General features: G+C 42.4%; 1 protein-coding gene and 1 pseudogene across 1 annotated transcript; one reads left to right on the plus strand and one right to left on the minus strand.

Moving 5' to 3' along the window:
• Nucleotides 1-1341: 1341 nt before the first annotated feature.
• On the minus strand, nucleotides 1342-1814 carry LOC149210845 (heavy metal-associated isoprenylated plant protein 20-like; annotated as a pseudogene).
• Nucleotides 1815-3718: 1904 nt separating this feature from the next.
• LOC149210846 (uncharacterized) lies at nucleotides 3719-10742 on the plus strand. The gene is made up of 4 exons (XM_089399121.1): nucleotides 3719-5116; nucleotides 6726-8142; nucleotides 8290-9539; nucleotides 10098-10742. The coding sequence occupies exons 1-4, from the start codon at nucleotides 3719-3721 to the stop codon at nucleotides 10740-10742; spliced, it is 4710 nt and encodes a 1569-aa protein (XP_089255247.1).
• The last annotated feature ends 1092 nt before the right edge of the window (nucleotides 10743-11834 follow it).

Below are 11834 nucleotides of genomic sequence, written 5' to 3' on the forward strand. Positions count from 1 at the left end.
TTACCCAACGAGCTCGGGGATTCCAAGCGCCGAAGCAATGGACCTAAAACGCCCTACGTTTTTTAAAGGTTTTTAATGTTTTAAAACATTTTTCTTATTAAATTAGACGACTGATGTTTGTTTAATCGTCTAACAAAAGATCTAATGACTATCATTAAGACAGAAAGAAATTTAGGGCAGTTCATTTCAGAGGGGAATGCCTTGCGTCGTAAAAATAGATAATAAGTTTATGCCCAAAAAGATGTGAACACCAAACCAGATATAAAAAGTAAAATTATTACAAAATTTGGTTCAGATCCATTTAAAAAGTGTTAGATAAATTATAAGTTAATTATATAAAAAAAATGTTACACATCAAAGATAAAATTATTATAAAATAAAATAAACAAAAATTATATTAAAAAACTATGGGCAGAATTTAAATTTTAATATTTGTAATTAATTTTAGGGTTAAAAATATTTATTAATATAAATAATAAGTATGAGAAATTTTTTATTACAAAATTTTAGTAATCTAGTAAATTTAATTATTTATTATGAATTTTGGTGATATAATAAATAATCTAGCAGAGATATATGGTCTTTATCACTAATTTTTGTTAGCCATATAATATTAGGTGAATCGTGGTGGAAGATTTTCTCCTAATCTTACATCATTTGGTCAAAGGCCCTTTGGCAAAATAGAAATCTATGGAAAATATCATGAAAAGAATAATAGACTTTAACAGATAAACATACAAGTATGCTCATGAGGGATGTAAATTGAAAATAGGTGAATTATAGAATAATAGTCAAATTCTCCAATAGTATTATGTATTGTAAATTTTGTGGGTTGTTGAGACAGTTTTGTAAAATATTCACCTACAAAGCTTTTCTTTTTATTATTTAATATATATAAAACAATTAATTTTATAACCCCTCGTATTTTTACTAAAAATTAAGAACAAAATTATATAATATATATAAATACTTTTCTGATTTAAAAAATAAAAAAAATATCTTTAAATTAAATTATTCGTAATAAAAACACTCTAAAATACAACAGCTTCTTTTATAAAGAAACCTTTTTCGGTAATTAAAATAATTTGACAATACCTTCCCATCTTACATTTCAACATTGACAATAGCTTACCATCTTACCATTGTGAAATGTTGTACAAAGCTTAAGGCGTATTAAGCTGACACGGGATTCACAGGCGGCCATGACATGGATGCTGCCCACATCTATCACATTAAACTCTCAATGTTATTCCATCTCCACATAAAACCAACAACACCCACCGTAAATATTCAGAGCTCTGAGGGCTCTGCGAACCTTTGAAGCAATATGCTCTAATTTATTTACATAATGAGACATGCGTTTGGATTTTCTTCACTGAGAGCTGTAACGTGCTCTTCCAGCAGGGGGTTGGAGGGGGATGTTTTGGTGCTGAAGCTCTCTTTTCTGACATATCCAGCGGGATCTTTCTTGTCATATGCATGTGGGGAGTATGGGTTACTAACCAAATTGTATGGCACGTATGGCCACATTTCTGCTCTTTTCCCGCTGCTTTCACTTTCTTCACCACCTTGTTCGCCTCCACTAATCCAGTGACTGTCACTTTTTGCAGTTTTCTGTCTACCTCCACCGACTGAACTCCTGCACAACATTCCCAATATATCAACAAAGTCGCAGGGCAAGCCTGTATGGGCTTGACTGCAGCAACCCTTCAACAAATTAAAAAACAGAGTGTGTTCATACCAGACATAGAAGAAAGAGCCTTCCTTACTTTGCGTTCACAGCCATCACAGTCCATCCTTACTTTCAATTCTACGGTCTGCAAGCACCACCAGTCATAATTACTATCACTTTAAAGCTGAGTTTTTACAGACAAAAATGAAATAATGAACTCCATACCTTAATTTCTGGTCATGGATACGAAATCTGTTTACTTAACCGAACACAACACAGAACCACCAAATAAGTTAGAATTTTATACACGTTTAACAGAACACAACACAGAGCTGGTATGGTGGTGAGCTATGGGAGTCACCAACAAATTCAATTGCATATTACCACTTAACCTAGAACTTGGAAAAAATCAACTCGTAAAACTTATCTCCCGATTTCAAATCTGATGGAGTCTTTCACTTGTAGAACAGAGCCTAAACAAGGAGCTCCTGCGATTTGGGCGTAGTGGGTTCTTCTAAAAGACTAACAAGGTTTGAATTCCGCCTTCTTTGGCAATCAACTGACGCATTTTATCAATCTTGGGAAGCCATTGCATGCAGGCCGCCGCAGCCTTTTCTTTACCCAAGGGGATTCCAAGCGCCGAAGCAATGGACCTCAAGCGCCCTACGTTTTTTTAAAGGTTTTTAATGTTTTAAAACATTTTTCTTATTCTTATTAAATTAGACGGCTGATGTTTGTTCAATCGTCTAACAAAAGATCTAACGGTTATCATTAAGACAGAAAGTCATTTGGGGCAGTTCATTTCAGAGGGGAACGCCTTACGGCGTAATTAAAATATTACAAGGAGATGATCAATACATCTCTTTGTTTTGGTTAGGGTAAAGAAGGAAACCACATATTTGAAATAATAATAAACTCTTATGGGCTCCATAGTGAAACAAGCCGTCGAAAAAAATTCATAGGTAAAAAGAATTTGCCACTTTTATTGCGTTAAGATGATTTAAAATGAAAATCACTCTCTTAAAATGTCTTTCGTACACCTTATTAAATCACAATTTCAAAATATTTGTTATGATATTCACCTTCCTAACTTTTTAACTCTGTCAAAATTATGGTGACTTAAAAATGCTTAAAACTTGTTGAACATATAAATAAAACTTTAAAGAAAACCAAATAATTCTTTACCTTTAATAAAGTCAATAAACTAAATTTCATCTTAACTATCGCCACCATCATATATTAATCTTAATAAATTAAACTATGTTATATTTAAAAATATTTTAATATTACTTTATAAAAATATTATAATATAGATAATGTTGATATTTATAATATATATTTGATAAAATTATATACATATAAACAAATTCATTGAGTGTATCTTATGTTAAAATTAGGTTAAATCACAATTTTTTTTGGGTAGGTAAGCATCCACGGGGAAACCAATGACCTTATCACAAGGAGTGCGTTAACAATGCACCCATTCACTGTCAATCCAAAGCCCCGTGGACAAATTAAATCACAAATTTAAAAGAGTAGGAGATAAATGAAAAAGATTTATAAAAAAAAAATAATAATAAAAAAAATAAAAAAATTATTTGAATTGTGGGTACAAAAAATTTAGCCATGTTACACCTGGGTGTAGATTATGATCTTCAAGGGATTTTAATAACATTGATGACCCTAGGTTACAATGTCTTGGCCAAAAGCTAGTTTATAAATCACATACAAATTAACAAAAAAAAATCATTGCAAATTTAATCTTTTATAGAAGTATTACCAAATATTTAATAATTTAAATATTATTAAGTATTTATAATATTTGAGATTAGTTGAATTGATCTAAATCCATAAGTAAAGCATTTTGATATTGTTATTAGTTTTGGGTATTGAAGATGAGTGATACTCATACACTCGGAAGTTCTGAGAGCGATTAGGGTTCTGAGAACAGCTTCGACGGCGCAGACTGCACAGTACTGGCTCTATTCACGGGCAGGAAAAAAACCCCTGTTTCGCAACAGCGTTGCAGGGTACTAGAGAAGCACTATGGAAACTCCTCAGGGGAGGGCGTCAGAGCCTTCCCCCAGCGCAAATACCTCGCAGTACGGTCCGGAGCAGGGATTTGTTTTTGGATCTATCGATAAGGAGGTAATGAACAAAGAGAACAGGCACCAGCACGGAAACAAGGAGATAGGCGGGCGGAAGGATAAAGCCAGCGTCACACAAGATAAAGAGGAAAAACCAGAGGAAGCTCTGAAAGTCTCATCGACTACATGCAAGCCTATTGCCAAAGAACGGCCTAGAATAGAGCTGTCGGGACACAAGATTGACAAGCGAATCGAATTTATGAGGGATCATGCCCTCATTGGGAAGTTCATAGGGTTCTGGCCGACAGAAAGGGCCTTATATGGATGGATTGCGGCGAAGTGGAAACCCAAAGGAGATGTTACTCTGCAGCTAGGGCCGAAAGGCTTCTTTACTGCGATTTTCTTCTGTCTTGAGGACAAATACAGAATTTTGGGAGCAGGGCCCTACTTTTTTAACTCAGCGGGTCTGTATTTGAGGGAATGGATACCAAGATTTAACCCGGATAAGGAAGACCTCACATGGGCGCCAGTCTGGATTAGAATGTACTCACTTCCAGATGAATATTGGGACGAGGACATTCTCAAAGATATAGGAAATGGATTGGGGGAATACATCAGGGTGGCAGAAGAAACAAAAATGCGCAGATACACTTCTTATGCCCGTATCTGCGTCTTCATGCGCCTGAATGAAGCTTTGCCAGAATCGGTAAGTCTCTCTCACCGTGACGAAGAATGGATTCAACCTCTGGACTATGAGCATGTCCCCTTTCGCTGTAGAAAATGCCATGCTCTTGGGCATCTCTTCCGGGACTGTCCTCTGAATGCCAAAGCCAATACTCCTGATCCCTCAGAAACCCTAACCCAAGACGGCTTCACAAAAGCCCCTAGCCGAAAGCGAGCGCACAAAAAACCCACAAATGGGAATAAGCCCCAGCAAATTAATACCAATGGCCCAGCTACAAAGAACAGTTTTGAAATTCTTGCCCGGACCTCTGATGAACATCCCCCGATCTCCGAGACTAGCCCAGCTCCTCCTTCTTCCTCCTCCCATCCTCATCCTACCGCTTTCCCCTCCAAACTTCAAACCCCCATTATCATTCCAGCAAACCTCAATGAAGGACAAAAAGAGCCGGAAGGGAAATATAAGGATATGGAAGTCGATGGGAAGCTAGACCCCCTTCAAAGCTCAGAGATTAATATGGAAGGAAGCAGCCAAGTGCAACAGATGGAAGAAGAACCAGAAAGCATAGATCTGAATGGCCTAGACATCATAGAATTAGAACTAGCATGCAAAAAGAAAGCATACGACAGTATACCAGAGACTCAACTCAACAAGCTGGAAGTGGTTGTTGGAAAGGTAAATCCCCTCTGCGGACAGAGACGATCCCACTAGCCCAAAATGGGTCTAGCAACAATCAAACCACGCTACTATGCAAGTTCCTAGTTGCATACTGAAAGTGGATTACGAGAACCAACCTGGAGTCCAACGCTAATGTCGAAGAAGAGTTGATACTCCCGTTCCCTTGCTCCGGCAGGTCACAATCCTTGTGATCCCCGCGTATGGATACCTACACATGCAAAGAACGAAGCGAATACAAGCATAAAATCCACTAAAATACAACTATATTTCAGTCAGAAAGGAAATAAACCAAACATTATCATGATGAACAATGAGATTGGAACCATAACAATAGTCGTTTATTAATGAATAATCAACAGAGAAAGATACAACCAAGGTTCTGACGTTGACCCTCTCCTCTGGCTGGGTGAGCAGCTATGTATATCTTGCAATAGACCTTCTCTCTCTCAGACTTCCGGCAGCATAACCTCCCTATGCTTCAAGACTCTTACTATCACTCAAGACAAGCATAATCACAACTAGCATTACTCAAAAACTAGCTTGTCTAGTGCATGAGGACAGACTTTTATAGATGGAGAAAGGAGGAATATACAATGCATCAGGACACCCATTGTGGATTGGCATTATCCCCGAAAAGCCGCTGTGGATAGATGTCAAGGATAGATGATGACTCTCGACCTCTATCAGATAAACTTCATCCTCAAAAGACTTCGTGATCTGAAGGGAAAAAACATCTGGGCGCGCGTTTGTCAAAAATCATTACCAAACTTGGTTGGCGCGGGTGTTGTTCTGAGACAGAGCGCCAATGGTCGCACCCCCTTTTGAGGATCCCAGTGATTGGCGCAGGTAAGACATGGTGGACCCGCGCTAATGGAAAAAGGGTACTTTTCAGGGATAATTTGCAGAAGGTGTCTTCAGGGAAAGTGAAGTACATACTCAGGGGAACATAATGCAAGTGTTTTCAGGTTATGTCACTGCTCACAGGTCCCAAAATGCGTCCTCCAATGTACGGGAACAGGGGTAACAGGGACGGTGACCAATGGTGACAAATTACTATGTAACAGTGGTCATTTCTAGGGCCTTTCAGCAGCATCAACTAGGTATACAGCCAGGAAGCCAATGGGATGGAAGCCTTCCCCCAAAAGATACCAAAAAGAGAGGAAGAAGAATGGATCTTCAGCGAACGATCGAGATTGGGAAAATCCTGGTAGACTCAGGCAGGTATGCTAAATTGACGAAGTACTATAAACCCTCTATCAATAGTTGAACCATGAAGCTAGTATCATGGAATCTAAGAGGGCTCAACAGCCCAGGAAAACTCAGAATGTTAAAAAACATGATTAAAATGGAAAAGCCGCAACTGTGCTTTCTCCAAGAAACCAAATGTAACAGCTCAACATTAGGCAGCATTCTCTCCAAAGCTTGGCCAGGTTGTCGATCAGTAGCGGTGGATGCCTCTGGAGCTTCAGGAGGGCTGGCTATAGCATGGAATACACAAGCGTTAACTCTTTCGGATTTTCACGCTTCTCATCACCTCATCCAGGCCGCCTTCCACATTCTAGGTACGAATATTCATGGAAACCTTTCAAATGTATATTTCCCGCAGGATACAGGAAGCAAAATCGCACTTCTCAACACCATAGAAGCTTTGAACAACAACAGAAGGCACCCGCTCTGGATTATTGGAGGGGATTTTAACATGATCACCAAGCTAGAGGAGAAGATCGGAGGGAGAAATAGAATGGAACAAGAAAATGCCCACTTCAAGGATTTCATTCAGAACACCTCTCTCATAGATATGCCTTTTTGTAATGGCACTTTTACATGGAGCAATCGCAGGGCAGGTAAGCATCAAATTGCTTCCAAACTGGATCGCTTCCTCATATCAGATAATGCGGTGCATCTCGGAGGAGACATTTCAGCGGCTATACTTCCTCATACAGGATCGGATCACTGGCCGATTTCCCTCCAATGGCAAAGACCAGGCGACCTGACTAGAAGACCCTTCCGCTTCGAAGAGTTCTGGCTCTCGCATCCCTCGTTCAAAGACTTTTTCAAAACTACATGGACATCCTTCATCCCGCCAGAAGGGTGCAAGATGTATCAGTTCCAACAGAAGCTCAGGTTTCTAAAAAATCACCTAAAGCGCTGGAATAGGGAGACCTTTGGAAATATCTTTAAAGCGCAACAAGACCTAAATAAGGAACTAACGGAACTCCAACAAAAGGTAACCATAGAGGGGCACACTGAGGTAACTCTGGAACAGGAACGACGCATCCACAGCCAACTTGAGGAAAGGAGGAAGCAGGAGGAAATATATTGGAAGCAAAAGTCCAGAATCAGATGGCTGAAAGAAGGTGAGCGAAACACCAAATTCTTTCACAGAACCACTGTTCAACGAAGAATGCACAATAGCATCCCTTTCATTCAAAAACAAGGGGGGGCAAAAGCAGAGAAGCATGAGGAAATTGAGGAGGAATTCCTTAACCACTTCAATCATGTCCATCAAGAGCCTGAAGGAGACAGGCGACCGGCAATCGAAAGAATAACCAAAAATGTGCCAAAGCTCATCACGGAGGAACATAATGAGCTTCTCCTTCGCCCCATTCTGTCTCAGGAGGTGGATGAGGCAATGTCCCAGCTTAAGGAAGGGAAAGCCCCTGGCCCGGATGGATTCACCACCACGTTCTTTCACACCTTCTGGGAGCTGATAAAATTGGAGGTATGGAAAATTGTAGAAGAATCAAGAGCTCTCCATTGGCTGCTTCCCTCTCTCAATTCTACCTTCATAGCCCTTATCCCTAAAGAGGAGGATTCAATCACCCCTGACAAATATAGGCCGATCGCTCTCTGCAATGTCATTTACAAAGTCATATCTAAAGTTATTGCAAACCGGTTGAAGCCCCTCTTGCCCCTGCTCATCTCTCTGGAACAGTCGGGGTACGTGGAAGGGAGACAGATCATGGATGGTATTCTCCTCACGCACGAGATAATACACTCCCTCAAGCAAACTAAGCAGGCAGGTATGATTCTCAAACTGGATCTCTCTAAGGCTTTTGATAAACTCAGCTAGACTTACATTCATCAAATGCTAATGGCCTTTGGATTTTGTTCTATGTGGATCCGCTGGATCATGAGTCTCATTACATCTACTCACTTCTCCATCCTAGTGAACGGCATCCCCTCCCGCCCCTTCAAACCTTCCCGAGGAATCAGGCAAGGTGACCCCCTATCCCCCTTCCTCTTTGTTCTAATGGCTGAAGGTCTAGGGCGTCACATCAAACACGCCCTCCACTCTCAGCAGCTCAAAGGCCTCTCTGTTCACGACACCCCTGCCACTTCTCATCAGCAGTTTGTTGACGACACCATGCTATTTGGCTACCCATCTGTCCAGGAAGCCTCTTGCTTCAAAACCCTGCTCACTGATTTCTCTGAAGCTTCAGGCACCAATGTCAATAATTCCAAATCGCAGATCTTTTTCTTTCACACTCCTTCATCTGTCAAGACAGCGGTTGCTCGTATCCTGGGATTTCCCTCTGCTACCCTCCCCTCCAAATACCTTGGAGCTCCCCTCACTGCTTCAGCCATAAAGCATTCCTCTTGGCGAACTCTCCTTGAGAAGCTCGAATCCCGTCTTAACCTATGGACGTACAGAACTTTGAATTTGGCCAGTCGTGTGGTGCTCATTAAGTCAGTCCTTCAGGCAATGCCACTTTATCTGTTCTCAATCCTTGCAGCGCCGAAATGGGTTTTAAAAAGAATCAGGAATCTTCAGCGTGGCTTCCTATGGGGCAGCTCGGCAACTAACCGTAAATGGGCTCTTGTAAAATGGACCACCGTCTGCATGCCCAAAGATAAAGGGGGCATTGGACTGAGAGACCCAGAGCATAGCAACTCCATTATGAGCGCCAAAATTTGGTGGCAATGGGTCACTAGCCCGGAAAAACCTTGGGTCAAAATTTGGACAGCCAAATATGCCAATAACAGACCTCCGGAGGAGCTCATCAGGTTCACTCCCAATGACAAAGGCTCGCTAATCTGGAATGCAGCCAAACAACACTTCCAATTAATTCAGCAGCACAGTTTCTGGGAAGTGAGGAATGGCAGAACGACAAGATTCTGGACAGATGCATGGAACCAGATGCCAAAGCTCAACCATGTTCTTCATCCATCTCCGGAATTCAACAGGCAGGAGCAACAGCAAGAAAAGATTCAACAGTTTTGGATGCAGGAAACGGAGCACGGATTCAGGAAATGGAAACAGGGTAATCAGTTAATCAATAACACAAACCTTCGGGATGCTGAGCAGCTGGAGAAGGAGCTACGGAAAAGAAGTATTAGACACGACGAAGGCAGTGACATCCTTCGTTGGGGATACCAACCAAAAGGTTCCTTTACCACATCAGAGGCTTACAAGATCGTATGCAATATCACTACCCCTTCTGACCCAATCTAGAGCAAAATCTGGGGGCTCGGATCATGGCCCAAAGTCTCTTATTTCCTATGGTTGGTAGGACATAAAAGAATCCTCACTTGGGACAAATTAAGGAGCAGAAACTTTCATGGACCATCCATTTGTCATAACTGCAATCATAATGAGGAAACTCTCCAACACCTCCTGGACACCTGCCCCCTAGCCAATCAGCTATGGGAAAAGGCGAGCTTTAGATGTCAAAGAAGATGCAGAATGGAGAACGACATCACCAACTCCTTAAGACACTAGCCACAGAATCCTTATAAAAGCGAGCTTCTCAACTGTTTGTGGAACATAATCCCAGGGCTCATCCTATGGAGCATCTGGAAGGAAAGGAACAAACGCATATTCAAAAACCAACACTCTCCGATCGAAGACATATGGAATAGGCTTTGTAGGAATCTCAAAGAAACGTTGATGCTCCGATCTTGGACTCAGGAGGATCTTCCTTCTCTAAACAATGAGAAAGGCATTCTAGACAATTGGCAATTGCATCTACCTCAGGGACTACAAATGAACGGCCCTGCCAAAAGCAGCATCATCAGCAAGGGGACATGGACTGCTCCCCCTAAGCATTCCTATAAGCTCAATTTCGATGGCGCCTCCAAAGGCAATCCTGGAATGGCTGGCTTTGGAGGAATTTTGAGGAATCATGAAGGCACTCCCCTGCAGATATACTTTGGAAACATAGGGTGGGATACTAACAACTCAGCTGAGCTAGAGGGACTTTGGCAAGGGCTCCTTCTTGCTTGGAATCTCAACCTTCAACCCCTGGTCGTGGAAGGAGATTCCCAGATCCTTATAAACATGGCCAAGCACCTACAGAATGGTTCTCAAGCAAGGAAAATCGCCACCAGCTGGAGACTCGAGGCAAGGCTGGAGGCCATTGAACAAGCGCTTCGCAGCAACAGAGCCATTTCCTTCAATCATATAAAAAGGGAAGGCAACAAGGTCGCTGACCTACTGGCCAATATAGGTGTGGAAAACGAGAATACCCTTCTCACTGGAAACACAACTATTATACCAAATAATGTCCAGGCTCAGGAATGTGCTAGCCTGGTCCAAAGCGACGCTGCTTCCCCGGATGCGGGTGACAGGACGCGTGGTAATGAGGAGCCACATGCTAGCCATGTGCTGCCTCAAGCTTAAGGCTGGCATTTAATTCAAGTTCGCCGCCAAGGAATAAAGGCTCAGGTGAACATCAGCAGATATTCAATGCACTGTCCGGTTAATTGGTGCGACTGCAAATCGCAGTTATGGAGAACAGGTCTCGAGGGGGTGATGCAGAGTTTAAAAAAGGTGGTGGAATGGCGCTGGTTCACACTCAGTATTTGGTTATTGAAGTTCAGGCTCTTGCCTGGTTTATGGTTCTCCAGGCTACAGCTCTTGCTGTTAAAGCCATCCTCCAATTTGTTGGGTGTCGTCTCAAGTCTGGTAAGTCTGTTGGGTGCTGTCTCAAGTCTGTTGGGTGCCGTCTCAGGTCTGTTGGGTGCCGTCTCAAATCTGTTGGGTGCCGTCTCAAGTCTGAAAGGTTTTCTTACCCCGCTTTGCTCCATTCCCCCGGTGCTCTTGCAAAGATGGTCAGGCCTCGACAGCGATTGCTCAGCCGTCGAGGTTCTGCCCGGGGAGGGTCTTCTCGTCCTCCAGTCGCAGCGTCCCAATTCCACTGTTGCCGCTGTCATTGCCATAGAATTGCTGAGGCCAATCCCCTCCAAACAAGCCAATTCATGGACTCCAGCAGCCCAGTCTCTGACCCGGAACCTATGCCTGCCTTCGGTTCTGCCATTTTCACCTTTGGTAGCGCTCTGGACAAACCCCGTATCAATGCACACATTTCGGTTCTATTCCTTGAGGAATCTCTGGATGGTGACGAAGGTCCTCACAGCAAGGGGAAGCACCCAGGCGGAAGCTCAGAGGACGTCAAGAAGATGCCAACGGTTGCTCCCGAGCATGCTCCTAACCTCCCTCAGGCTCAGGAGGCGTCGACTTCCAAGGAGGTCAATGCCGAAGAAAGGGACTCCTTTCCCACTGCAGAAGAAAGGGAGAAATATGGCTGGTGCAGGGTGGTCGAGGAGGAGCCGGACGAATAGCCGTCCATTTGTTCAGATTCTCATCCTCCATAGCTGCTCAGGTCTTGTTTTGGTTTTCTGTCTATGTCATTTTGGCTTAAAGTTTGTTCTTGTTATGTCTGTATGGCCCGAAAGGGAATTTGCTGAAGGTCTTTTGATGCCCCTGCGAGGG

This window comes from Pinus tabuliformis, chromosome 1_2 (genome assembly GCF_031772625.1).
Source record: "Pinus tabuliformis cultivar Carrire ecotype Pingquan chromosome 1_2, CPIR1, whole genome shotgun sequence".
Classification (NCBI taxonomy): Eukaryota; Viridiplantae; Streptophyta; class Pinopsida; order Pinales; family Pinaceae; genus Pinus; species Pinus tabuliformis.